The sequence below is a fragment of the Vespa crabro genome, chromosome 5 (assembly GCF_910589235.1).
Source record: "Vespa crabro chromosome 5, iyVesCrab1.2, whole genome shotgun sequence".
Lineage (NCBI taxonomy): Eukaryota > Metazoa > Arthropoda > Insecta > Hymenoptera > Vespidae > Vespa > Vespa crabro.
In genome coordinates this window covers 5,553,936-5,568,369 of record NC_060959.1, presented here as the reverse complement: position 1 = coordinate 5,568,369, position 14,434 = coordinate 5,553,936, and the positions used below count along the sequence as shown (strand labels likewise).

The window sequence follows — 14,434 nt, the reverse complement described above, 5'->3', positions numbered from 1 at the left end:
AAAAGAAATTCCTTTGTAAAGAAAATATAGTTTAAGTATTTAAAAAAAAATGCTGCATTATGTAGATTATAAATAACTTTAATTTAATTATTTATTATTTTAAATGGAAAAGCTGATAAAATGAGCATACAAACAACTTTATAACGCTTAAGAGAAAATTTGATTAATCGTCCTAATAACGTTATATTCATCCAATACGAAGTATATGTAAATCTTTAATAATAAAGCATTGTTGCATTGATATTTAATCATTATTTTCTTAAGCAATAAAATTTACAGGGAATGATATTACCGTAAAGATTCACAAAACCAGTTCTCAACGAAGAAAATATAAAATACATCTTACAATTAAACATGTTTCTATCTATTACATATCTGTCTTTGTTGTTCAACAATCGTACGAGTAGTCACATCTGTTGGCATTTATTGACACATCGTGCTACACACTTGGGAAATCCAAGGTAACGATCGACTGTACACGTTCTGCAATTACACTGAATTACGGGCGGGCTGTCCCGTGAAATTTGTCTTATTGCTAATGGCGTATTAGGATTGCCATTTCTATGCTCTTTAATTATTTCTTTGATTAACGATGAACTAACTTTTATTTCCAAAATCTAAATGTATATGATGAATATATTGTTAGAATAAATATAAAGAGTCACCATTAAAATTATCCTCGTGGGTTTTACTTATTATCTCAAAAGGAAAACTCGCATCTCAAGAGAAATCATTCGTTTGCTTTTTGATAATCGTCAAGACAAAAAAACATTTGCAATTGCATGACACTATATTATATAGATAAAGTATCTATATAAAACGGGATGAACGAAACGAGTATACAGTCTCTCTCGTGATAGCGCACAATTCAATTGAAGAATATTACTTGTTGCCCTTTTAAAATGGCAAAAATCTATTTTCTCGTTTCTATAATGTTCGTCGTGGTAACGGCCAATCTGACTGTTCCGGTCGAAGGTCAATCTTTTATTACGATAAATTAAAGAAAAGTAAAATGGATAGAAATATATATATATATATATATATATATATATATATAAATGTTATATATTAAACATCTGATCGAGTTGATTAATAATATTTGATGTTTTCAGATACTACATTGGAAAATTTATTAGAATTCGTAGAAAACATAGAATTGAAGGAGAAAGACACGACCGAGGAACGAGCAAATAGACAACGTCGAGTGACTTGTGACCTTTTATCCTTTCGTGGAATAATTGGTTCCTCGGCTTGCGCGGCGAATTGTCTGAGCATGGGAAAAGCAGGTGGATATTGCAAAAGCGGTGTCTGCGTGTGCCGCAAGTGAGCCTTGTTTTTTCTTTCTTTTTTTTTATTAATCATTAATCTAATTATTATCATCTTTCTGAGAATCAAAATTATATTCTTGACAATTATTTTCTTTTCTTTTCAGAGATTCCTTTGCGGGTCTTTGGAAAAAACGATTTGGTTAAAATTATGACTAACATTTTTACTTTTTTTTTATTCAAATTGAAATATCGCTAGGAAATATATTTTTTTCTGTAATTCTCATTTATTCTATTAATCTATCATCACGAATTCTTCTTTTTCCTCTTTTTTTTTTGTTTCTTTAGAACTTTCATCAAACTTTTCCTGTTCGTTGAACGCATTTTTCTTTCTCTATCTCCCTTCTTCTCTATCTCCCTCCTTCTCTCTCTCTCTCTCTCTCTCTCTCTCTCTCTCTTTCTCTCTTTTCGACTTCGATGATACGATTCCGTATGATCGTCGAGAGGAGTTGATATAACATCGGATTCGAACATATATACGTCTAATATGATATATGCACGAACGAATAGATAGAAACTTGCGAGAAGATAGAAAGATTGAATTCAAAAAGAGAAAGATAGACAGTTATATAAATGAGAAAGAAAAAAAGAAAACGACCGAGAAGGCAATATAATGCTTTGTGCTTCGATATGCTATTAAAGACTCAAGAGAGTTTACAGTCGATTTTTTTTTGACTCGCAATTATTGGAATCTTTTCCTCCCTTTCCTCCGTTCCTAGCAATTGAACCTGTAACTGGATCAGATTGCTTGCTGCACTGATGATGATTCCGGTGAACTCTTTCGACTGGAGGGTCCTAGAGGATCACACAAATACGCCTGCGGTACGCACTTATGGGTCTTTCAGAGCTTTCATTAAAAATTGGACTCTTTGCCGGTCATGTTCATCCTGTGCTTTCTCTAACCCTCTTTACTCGTTCATCTCTTTCTCTCTCTCTCTTTTTCTATATATATATATATATGTATATAGAAATATATATAGAAATATATGTATATATTAAGTGGACCGAAAAGTAATGTCGTTTCTGCGCATGTCGATATTTGATTGTGATTAAAAATAAAAACTTGTTAAAAATTTATTCGTTTGAATTTAATTTAAGAAAGCGACATTACTTTTCGATTCATCTAATATATTGGGTTGTTCGGAAAGTAATTTCGTTTTATCCCGAGAGAGGATTTAATTGTATTTTTTGCACCCAACTTCACACTTAAGGCACATAATCATTATATGTTTTGAGAACTGATATAGCAAGGCTTGTGTGTGAAAAAGTCCAATTGATTCCACGCAGTAATTTTTGGTTGGTGCCCTTTTAAATATGGAGAGCAATCAGCAGCATTTTCGTCATATTTTACATTTTTACTATAGAAAAGATAATGCTGCTCAAGCCAGAAAGAAATTAACCGATGTGTATGGAGAAGATGTGTTGACATTACGCCAGTGCCAGAATTGGTTTGCAAAATTTCGATCCGGCAATTTTGATGTCGAAGATGCACCACGTTCTGGAAGGCGATTGAAGCTGATAAAGACACGATAAAGGCATTAGTTGATGCAAACTGGTGAATAACAACACGTGAGATCGGTGAAAGGTTAAATTTTCAAATTTAACTATTTATGACCACTTGAAAGGCCTGGGTTTAACCTCGATATATGGGTTCCCCATGTTCTCACGGAGAGAAATTTGTGTTGTCGCGTTAACGTCTGTGATTCTCAAATGTCACGAAAATGATCCATTTTTGATGCGCATCATTACTGGGGACGAAAAATGGGTGTATATATATCAAACGCAAGAGATCATGGAACAAAAAAAATGAATGCTCAAAGCATTTCCAAAGCCAATATCTATCAAAGAAAGGTGATGCTGTCTATTTGATGGTATTTTAAAGGAATCGTTTTTTTGAGATTTTACCGGATAACACAACAAATAATTCGGAAGTCCACTGTCATCAGCTGGACAAACTAAATGATGCACTTCAATAGAAAAGACCAGAATTAATCAACAGAAAAGATGTAGTGTTTCACCAAGATAATCCGAGACCTCATTAAAGTTTGATCTTTTGCCAAAAGCTTTCACAGCTTGAATGGGATACAATGCCACATCCACCATATTATCCAGATCTGACACCTTCGGATTATTATTTGTTCCGGTCACTGCAAAATTTTTTAGATGGTAAAACATTCGCTTCAAATGAGGAGGTCAAAAAATACCTATATCAGTTTTTTGCCAGCAAGGACCAAAAATTTTATGAGCGTGGAATCATGCTAGACCAGAAAGATGACAAAAGGTATTGCACCAGAATAGTCAATATATAATTTAATAAAATATTTGTTCATTATACAAAAACTGTCTTTCATTTTCAAAAAAAAAAAACGAAATTACTCTCCGAACAATTATTATTTACAGGGCTATTTTACATATAGGACTAACATAAAATTAGGCGGGGCTAATACCCCAGGGGGCGTGGCTACCATAGAAGGGGGCGGGGCTAATACCCCAATGGACAGAACTAAAACTCCAAAGGGTGGGGGGTAAAACCCCGAATGGGCGGGGCTAACCCAGAAGGGGGCGGGGCTATGCCCAAAGGGGGCGGGGATAACACCAAGAGGTGGGAATAAACCGTAAGGGGCGGAGCTAACATAGAAGGAGGCGGGACTTAACCCAGGGCGAGGAGTGCTAAAACCCCTGGAGTGGCACTACCGAGAAGGGGCGGGATTAATATCCCAATGGGGTAAAACTCCAAAGGACGGGGCTAAACCCCCAGGGGCGGGCTAAAATAGAAGGAGGCGGGGCTAACATCGTAGGAGCGGTGCTAACATCCCAATAGGCGGGCTAACCTAGAAGGGGTGGTTATCTGCGCTGCGGCTAACTGCGCAGGTGGGAGGAGTAACTGCGCAGCGGCTAATTGCGCAGAGGAGTAGGCCATCTGCCCAGGGCCTGTATGCACAGGGGCTATCTGCGCAGGTGCTAACTACTATATATAACTAACTACTACTATATATACATATATATATATATATATATATATATATATTGTCAGAATATTATAGGTATGCTTCGGCATATTTGAAAAACAAATTAAAAGAAAGGAATTATGAAATTGAATAAAGTTATTTAGACAGAACTTTGGGATATAATTATTTCGGGAGTTGAATGGTATAACGAATTATCAAATTCGGCGTAGCTATATAACACTGCAGCATCATAAGAAATTGGTACTTTACCGTTACAACAATAATGACCCGTCAGCCAAAGTCCGCTCATGATGCTGACAGGAGTCAAGTCCGGCGAGTGTTCATCAGCTTTAATACGATTAGAGTGCATTAGCCCTTTCTTCGTCTTCCGTTTGATTCTGGATTGTGATCTTTGTGATCTTTGAATAATGTCCCTCTCAGATAAGAAGTCTAAAACAATTAAAAATTATATATGGACCAATATTAATTACGAGCATGTGAGATTGATATTTGAATGAATCGTAAAATTTTATTATCTTTTCTTGAAAATACGGATCAATTAAAATAATTCAATGGGAGGATTTTATTGTTAAATCTCAAATCTCTTTATCCACACAGGTTATTTCATCGATTTCGGAAAATTTTAATTGATTCTACATATGAAAGATTGTGTCCCGTAATAATTCGTCGTGTTCTGTTATATCCGACGACGGAAATATATATATATATATATATATATATATATATATATATATATATATATATACATATATATATTAGTCTCCTCGTCACTTTTCGTTTGCATGAATCGCCACATATATGAATACACATATCCACATATTCCATGCAACCAGTTTCATCGTAGTCATATTCGTGACTCTGTACTTCAGTTTTGTTCATTGGCATCGTCTAGCCAGGCGCTTTTGAAAATAATTTCCAACTGGATATGCGGTTATAGGATAGTCCATCTCTTCAACGACGAATAATAGCGGCCGACGACCGTACGAAACTTCCGATAGGACGAAACCATGGTCTCGCTGGTGTATCCATGGTCATGATGAAATGGAAAAAGATTATCGAGAGTGTTTTAACGGGATTAATCGTTCTCATTGATCGACGTGAGATACTGTCTTTTATTTACGACGGAACGTCGAGTTCTAAGTTCGTACAACGGTAAATCATATTTTCACATCTCTCATAGACTACAAAACAATAATGTGACGTATCTCACAATGTGATGCACCTCTTATTGTTTTTTTTCTTTTTCTCTTTCCATTTCCCCTTCAATTATTAATTATCCAAGAGATCCTATATTGCAGAAATATTATATGACTTTTAATTTAATATAAAACAATGATAAATTCAAAATCAATTATTTTATCTGTTTGTTGACTGATTCTATTTTTTTGAGATAATAATTTAAATTTATTATTTAATTTATTTTATTATAACGTACGAACTTTATTTATAATTATGTCCCAATTATCATATGTCGCTCGTATATACAAGAAATTGTGATAGCGATTGATACTATTTAGATAGAAACGAAAGAATAATGTAGAACGAGTGAGAAAAATAAGATGAAAAAAAATATAAGATTTAACACCCCCACCAAATGGTATTATTGAATTTCACTGTACAGGATCATATTCTATGTTATTTCCGGTGGTAAGTATTAATACTATACGTGGCTTTGCACATATACTTTTCGACGATCGTAATGGATCGCTGATGTAATGGATTATATCACATGAGTGGGCTTTTATAGTTTCTCTTCGTTGAAACCTATCACACAATCGTATCGTGAAAGGGTGATAATGCATATATAATGGGAAAGGAATCGAAACGCGATCGGAACGTCTCGTTTTAAGTATCTATTTTTAATCGATTTCGCCAACGAATGAATGGATTCTTTGCAATTTCTTCGTCCGTCGATTATCATTGCATTTATAATCGGAATTTAAAGCAAAGACCTGAAATTGAAATTTCTATGTTAAAATTTCTAACACACCGACGTACGGTAAACTGTGAAATCTTTTATCAAAGGTGTATTTTATAAAGATTCATATGTTGTTAATAAATTCTAATTGTTTCTTTTTTCTTTTTTTTTTTTTTTTTTTTTTTTTTTTAATTTTATGTACACTGGATATTATTAAAATACATCTCTAAACTGACTATAACAATAAATGTGTAAGATTAATATACTTTTTTTCTAGCAATTTTATATAAGTAACGATGAAGCAGAATTGATCGCAGTTCTACTAGAATATTCCGAGATTCTCTAAGAGATGTCGTCACAAGATGATTCTAATAATTTTTCTGTTATCGAAACTATAATTAATCGGTTCAAATATATATATATATATATATATATATATATATATATATATATATATATATATATATATTAATAGAATGTAAGATATATAGAGTATCTTAGTTAATTGATAAGATATTGTCTAATAATATAGATGCTATAAAATAAATTTTTTTTTAATTTATGGCTTACAATATGTTTTTTCGATAAAAAAAAAATTGTCATCACTTATAATTAATATATTTTTCAATATTATCTTAATTACAAAACGCAATTACATCACATAATCTTTATTTAACAGTAACTAACATCGACCGGAGGTAAAATGAAAGGAAGTCATGGCACGACTTGTAATTAATGAAATATTTCAAAATCCAATCGGCTGTCTACCAATCTTTTTTAATAATCCTACGAATCCTTCACCACCGAACGTAATCGAAATTCTTATTGTACGTGATCGTGCACGGACACTTTAGCTAATTCGAAACAAAATGGCAATCGAATTACGAAAGGATCGTTCTCTTTTCAATTAAAGAATTATTCTGAAGTTTTCATTCATTTCGTGAATATTTAACGAAAATATTCGAATTACAGAATAGCAAATTCGAGCAGTTTATTATTTTACGAAATCGTATCAAAAGTCTCAAAGTTTAGAGGGGCTTTGTAATAAAACGAACTATTCAAGAGAATAGTAAAGTTCAAGTGAAAATTAAACTCGAGACTTCTTCGTTGTCTAGTGCTATAGGAAATGAAGCTAATTGCAAAGTTTTCCAACGGTAAATGAAGTACGATGCATTTTTAGTATTGCGTAATGCGCTTTCCTCGTTCCAGACGTGTCTCACCATAAAAAGGAAGGTTCTAATATGTAGCAATTTTTTAAACGGTTTGTTTTCAATTACTATTAACCTTCCTTTCGCTTTGAAAGAAACCGCATTGCGCGACGAATAATAATCGATCCTCTCGTAACATAAAAAGCTTCTTATACAATTTACGTTTATACGTTGAAGAAATAAAAAAAGAAAAACAATAACAATAACGACAACAATAACAACAAGAAACAAACAAAATAAAAAATGAAAGAAAAAAAAAGATTTAGCAATATTTAGAGCATTTTCAGGATTTGTAAATTAGCAAATTACTCTCGTGGAATACTCCTGACAAGCCGATCGCCCAGCCGGCCTCAGGATAAACGCAATTTGCTCGAAGGGAGGCTAATGCAGGAGTTAGTAGACGGGCTACACTGTAGGTCACGACATAATCCGATTTTCTCGAGCGTTAATTCGCGTACCGGCCGAGTCTAGCATGTACTCGGTACGCTCGTCGCATTATTTCCAACGCAAGCACTTGTTTCGAGGATACTCGAGCACTTCCTTCGAACCCTCCTGCCTGATCCTTTCATATCCTACAAACTGAATACAGTTTCATCGAAATGTCGTAACGCGATCGTGCAATAAATATTTGAAATGATCGAACGATCGATTTCACTTACCACGATTTCCATTGAATTCCATTATTTATCCTTTTCTGATTTTGACAAATCTCTTTTTCAATAATAATTCTCTTTTAATAATCCTTTAACAAAATCAAATCAAGTGACAAGACATACGAAAAGAATGTAAATATTTAAATAATTCCCGAAATGGACGAAGTTGGAAAAAAACGCGTTAAAATGTCCTATTCCATATTGTCTCGAAATAATCGGTCATTTACATTGTACCAATCTTCGATTTACTCTCTGGTCTACTCTCCAGTCCATTCTCGGTTCATTCTTGATGGTGACGTGCGCGCCACGCATGCAACTAGAACAGCTTAGAACGATTACGAGGGGATCGTAGCGGGCTCGTTCAATCAATCAGCTGTTTCCATATTAGCGTTTCCTGGCACGTACGCGCACGCCGCTTTACCTGTTCTCTGTTTCATCCTCTCTCTTCCTCTCCTACTCCCTTCGATACTCCCGTCCCTTGAACCTTCCAATTTCCTACTCCACATTCCGCAGTCGGAACTCGTCTTTCCCATATTGGAACTTGTGTTTCTCCGTTCTCTCAAAGATCTATATATATATAAAGATTATATATATATATATATATATATATATATATATATATATATATATATATATGGCGAGTAGAAATCTCAACGATATCAAAGCTAAAGACTTCCCCGCTTGATTGTGCGAATCCAAGTTGAAAGGCAACTTCTTTAGCGCACTACAACGATCGTACTTTTCACTGAGACAGATTGCAATTGTTATCGTAAACTCATTTTATAATATCAATTTGCTAGAATATTTTATCGATTGGTACTAAGCAAATACTTCGTTATATTTATTTCAGTTCCATTTTTTTTTCTTTCCTTTTCTGTTTTCTTATTACCTACAATTTCTTCGTAAAATCGAGAACGCGTGTAAATTTAACGAAGGACTCGCGCAAACTTCTTTTGTCCTTTTTATCGACGTCGGCAATCCAACTATCGGATTGAAATTGACAACAATAAGCCGATCGCATGTACGTTAAAGTAAAATTTCTTCTTCCTTTTCCGGGATCTATGCACTATAGGGATTTTATTTCGTTTAAGCTCGAAGAGTTCGCTAGCTCGCTGAATCCTCGTTTTCTCAAAAGAAAAGCCTGATTCGATTTAGTTGCTTTGCCGTCGAGTAGTCCGTGAGTGCTTCCTACGAAAAGATTCACGGTAATGAGGTTAGGAATGTAAAGAAGCCGCGTTAAATAGACGATGGTTTTGGGGTCCTTTAAAGAAGAGAGATTTCGAAGGATTCGATTGATCATTGTGAAACGTTTCGAATTGCTTTTCCAAATTGATTTCAGTTTCGAATAAAATAGAAGCAAATGAGACTAGGTCGGTTTAAAAGGGAAAAGGGTGAAACGGTTGAATAGTAAAAAAAAAGATCGAAAAGAAAGATGGTCGCTAGAGTACGAACGGTAGAAAGGATCGATACGGTAAATCCTCGAAATATCAGCGAAATAGCTAACGGTCCGATATACTTGAATAATTGGTTTCACACTTGGAACGTTTCAACGATGACAAATAACTACCATCCGAGTCGACTGGTTCCAATATTCTTCGTACAAGCAGAGCGCGCGAACCTACGTCGTGCGACCATTTTTCGTTACCATTCTCCTAAATCGCTCGCTGCGCTTCGATATCCCACGATTTATCCTTCCCTTCAAATCGCGAATCTCTATGGCTCCCTTGAAAATGAATCCCTACGTTTTTCTCCTTCTATCTCTCTCTCTCTCTCTCTCTCTCTCTCCGTCTCTTTCTCTTTTTCTGTCTTCTTGATCACTTTTTCTAACTTCTAGAATATTATCAGAAAATTATCAGAAAGGCTATTCGTTATTGTCGTTCATATTTCTTCATATAGAATCAATCGTGGCCGACTCGTGGAAAATGAAATTTTATATTGTTTTAGTTGAAACCAAAGATGACTCGTCATTCATGAAATCAGCTCGGACAGCACGGTCCGAACACGATCAACGACGAATTTTCGACCGACACACACGGCTTTGTTCCCTTTCACCTTTCGAAACGTTTCGGTCGATCGATTTTACCGTACGTACACTGAACCAACCTGAATAAGTAGAAGCTGGTGAACGGATAGAGAGAGAGAGAGAGAGAGAGAGAGAGAGAGAGAGAGAGAGAGAGAGAGAGAGAGAAGGAGAAAGAGAAAGAGAGAAAGAGAGAGAGAGAGACAGAGAAAGAGAGAGAGAGAGAGAAAAGGATGATGGAAGGAAAGAGAAGAAAGAGAGAGAAAGAGAGGAGAAATAGAAACGCCACCGCGAAAACGAGATCGCGAAATAAAAGGGTTGAGAGAGCCAGGCATGACGTGGAACGGAGCAAAAGAAGAGAGAAAAAGAATAAGAGAAAGAGAGAGAGAGAGAGAGAGATACGGGAGTTGGTAGGTGGATGGAAGAGCAACGTAGTGGAAGAAAAAAAGAGAATGAAGAGAAGGAGAGACAGAAGAGAAGAGACGCAGACGCGTTGTGCCTGGTTTTCAACCAGCATGCTGCAGAGAAGAGGACGGCTCGTTTTCCCTCCCTCTTTGACTCTCTCTCTCTCTCTAGCTTCCTCATTTTCTTTCTCTTTCGATCCTTCTAACTCGTCCTCTACTTCTCTTTCCTTCTTTATCTCCCTTCGCAATGGCAGAAAAACAAATTTTAGTTCTTCGTCTGAAGGCTGGCGTTAGTATCACTAGTGCCAGTACCAGTACTGGGATAGCACTACCACCAACATCGCCACTAGGAGAACTCGAGCGCATCGGTCGTTCGAGGGACCCCCGTCGGCGGTGTGGCGCTTTGAATGTAACTAATTAGTAACTACGTTCAGCGTGACGTAATAAGCAGACGGTTTCTAGCAGCAGACTCGCCGCAGCGTGCAGCGCCCTCGTTATCGCTTTATTTCGAAGTTTTCATCCCCCCTTGACTGCCACCCTTTTTTCCACTGGGAACGAGCTCCTCTCTCTTTTTCTCTTTCTCTCTCTCTCTCTCTCTCTCTCTCTCTCTCTCTCTCTGTCTCTGTCTCTGTCTCTCTTTCTTTCTCACTTTTTCTCTCCGCATTTTTTCCAGCGTTACTGACTCTTTCCTTCTCTCACTCTCTCTTTTTCTCTTCTCCTCTCGACGAGAACGAGAAGGTAAAAAGAATTTCATATTACGCTTCCCTGGGAAAAAGGGAAACCGGAAGCTCCTTCGACTAGCGGCGCCGACGGACAAAATGGAATTTCACAGCGACAGCCCTCGTGGAAATTCCAGTAGGTGCTTCTACTACGTAGGTGGTCACGACGACGAGCAAGCAGCTCCAATCACGTTCTCTCTCTCTCTCTTTCTCTCTCTCTTTCTCTCTCTCTCTCTTTCCTCTTGAATGTCACGCATACGTACGGTTCATGTCTTTTGCGAGACGGAAATTGGTGTAAAGAACCGACACACATACATGCATACATATAAAGAGCTATTTTCTTCTTCGATGGGAAACCATGGGAATACTCGTTGACTGTCTTCTTTTTTTCTCTCTTTTTTTTTGGAAATATCACAAAGACGAGGGAGTTCTTCCATCAGATTGCATTCTCGTTACTTAACCACGAAAAAAACCAAAAATCATCAGATTAATTATATGTAACTTTCGAATATGTAATATTAACCGAGCTAAAGAAACTCTCATTAACCGTCCTCAATATTGCCGTTTTTATTCTCCCAGGCGAGTCTTTTTATTAGTCCAAACGATATGTAGGACGAAAAGTGCTCGGAGCTGGTTGACACCGGGATTGAAAATGCGACTCCAAAGGGCGAACTTTGATTACTTTACGCTATGGTAGAACGAACACAGAGAACGCGATAATTAAAATCCGCGTATCATCGTGCACCATGTTCCAAGCCTCTAGAACTCTTATAATAACCGTGATATAGACAACCTAGTCCTCTATTTCTCTTTCTCTCTCTCTTTCTTTCTCTCTTTCTCTCTTCTCTCTTACCTTCTTTCTATTCCATCTTTCGCATTTCAAATTAAGAGCTTATGCGAATATATCTTAAAGGACGAGAATTCTCGTCAACTATATACTCTAGTGCTTTAACATACTTTTGCAGTTTGAAAGAAGAATCTTAGCAATGGTAGAAATAAAAAAAAAAAGAGAAATAGAAAACGAATATAAGAGAGAAAGAGAGAGAGAACAACTTGTTCTTTGTTAAATATTTCGAAAATATTTCCTTTTTCGCAAGAAATAGCGAAGCTGCCAGTATGGAAGGTGGAGAAAGAAGGAGGAATGATAGAGAAAGGAAGAGAATGGAAGGAGACAGGCGAAAGGAGGAGGAGGAGGAGGAGGATGGTTTCAAGGAAAGATTGGAGCAGCAGACGATGAAATCGGGTAGCGGCCGTCCCTCTAATTAAAATCCACCGCTATCCGCTTACCCTGTCTGTCCGTGGATGACTATCTACCTTCGAGGATTAACAACGATCTCGCGAATGTTACACAGAGCCGGCTTACCCCCTGTCAATATATACGTATATACATATAGTACATAGTACAGCAGGACTCGCGTTGTATCCTTTCTGGCAAGCTCGATTCTTTTTCCCCATTGTTTCTTCTCGTTTGTTAACTTCATGTTTCAAAAAATAAAAAAAGAATAGAAAAAAGAAAGAAGGGAAGAAGAAGAAGAAAGAAAAAAAATATATAAAAATAAGAAAAAGATAGAGAGACGGAAAAAAAGAAAATAAGAAGAACAAATTTTGAGAGAACAGAAGTGAAATCCTTCCTTCCTTTTGAACGATCAAAGGAAATGCTTTACGCTCGATATAATCTCGATATAATCGTGCTAAACCCCCTTTCCTCCTCTCAAACTCAGGAATTTGACTCTTTCGTGGTCATAAGGGTGATCGTGCGCACGGCTCGCCATGATTATAGTTACGCGAGATTGCCTTTTACGATCGTCTAGGCGCACTTAAAATATTCCACGAGACTCGTAATCGATACCGTAACCGCGAATAGCAAACGACGACCACGTTATACCAAGCGGAAATATCTTTTGTCTCTCTTTCTCACTTAATCTCCTCTTTCAGAGACTGCAACGTGTTCGGTCAGAGTTAAAATGTCCGATGCAAACTTTAAAAGGCCAATGGTAAATCCCCTTTTAGGTATCGACGAAAGTATTAAACGGTAAGGGAATACCATCGAAGTTTCTTCTTGGTGATCGAGTAGCTTTGTTTTATAACGATACGGAACTCCGAAAGCGACAAAGTTTCATTTGAAAAAAAAAGAAACAGGATAGATAAAAAGAAAGAGAGAAAGAGAGAGAGAGAGAGAGAGAGAGAGAGAGAGAGAGAGAGAAAGGGAAAAGAGTAGTAGGATTACAAAGAATATTCGTCGAAAAAGTTTTCAATGTTAGTTGACCCATCCTCCTGCCTCTTAACATTCCCTCCCCCCCTTCCACCTTTAACGTCAGAAAGTGAACAGGTATATAACCGGAATTCTTCGAAACAGACTTGGCTTTTAAAGATTCAAATAAATGTTTTTCGAGAAAGATCTTTTCTCTTTTTTAAAGCCATGTGGAATTCGATTTAGCAATATGCGTTAAGGGAAATATATATCCCGGTGTACCACGTGTTTGTATAACGAACGATCTGTATCGGTCGTTTCGAAAAATAGAAAATTGAACGTCGAGTAATCCAACGGGAATACACGTTCGTCCGGTAAGGTTTAATAATTAAACTGTGCTGGGTATTCAATCGATTAAACCCGATCGCATTACATTCCTTCTATCAACAAATGCTTTGAAAATATACGTTTGTTGTTTGTGAGAGATAGAGATAGAAATAGAGATAAAAATAGATAAATAGAGAGAGAAAGAGAGAGAGAGAGAGAGAGAGAGAGAGAGAGAGAGAGAGAAAGAAGATGAGAGAGAAAGATATAAGAAGTAGAAAGACTGTTTCATAACCATAAAGTACAAAAAATAAATGGTAAGAAAAATTAAAAATGAAAAGAAAGAAGGAAAACTTCACGGACTCTAAATTTTTTTTGAGAATTTTCCTCTGAGATTCGTGAGAAAAAAAGAAAAATCGATTATCTATATATATATATTTAAACATCTCTCGTTAGCAAAGCTATCTTTTTCGAGAGCAAATGCGGTTGGTAGAGAGAGAGAGAGAGAGAGAGAGAGAGAGAGAGAGAGAGAGAGAGAGAGAGAGAGAGAGAGAGAGAGAAAGAGATAAATGGACGCGTTTTCGACATCGTTAAGAGCATTCAGTTGAGAACGTTCCACGTGCATCTTATACTATAATTTTTAAATAACCTACCGCGTAAGTAGCGCGAGATCAAACGCGAATCAACTCGTCTTCGTATTTCC

The 14,434-nt window shown here is 36.5% G+C and overlaps 1 protein-coding gene across 1 annotated transcript; it reads left to right on the top strand.

Annotated features, from left to right (window-relative positions):
* Nucleotides 1-431: 431 nt before the first annotated feature.
* On the top strand, nucleotides 432-1,696 carry LOC124424084 (defensin-1-like). Its single transcript, XM_046962635.1, has 3 exons — nucleotides 432-975; nucleotides 1,113-1,323; nucleotides 1,433-1,696. Exons 1-3 carry the CDS (start codon nucleotides 903-905, stop codon nucleotides 1,470-1,472), a joined length of 324 nt encoding a protein of 107 aa, XP_046818591.1. The 5' UTR covers nucleotides 432-902; the 3' UTR covers nucleotides 1,473-1,696.
* Nucleotides 1,697-14,434: the final 12,738 nt, after the last annotated feature.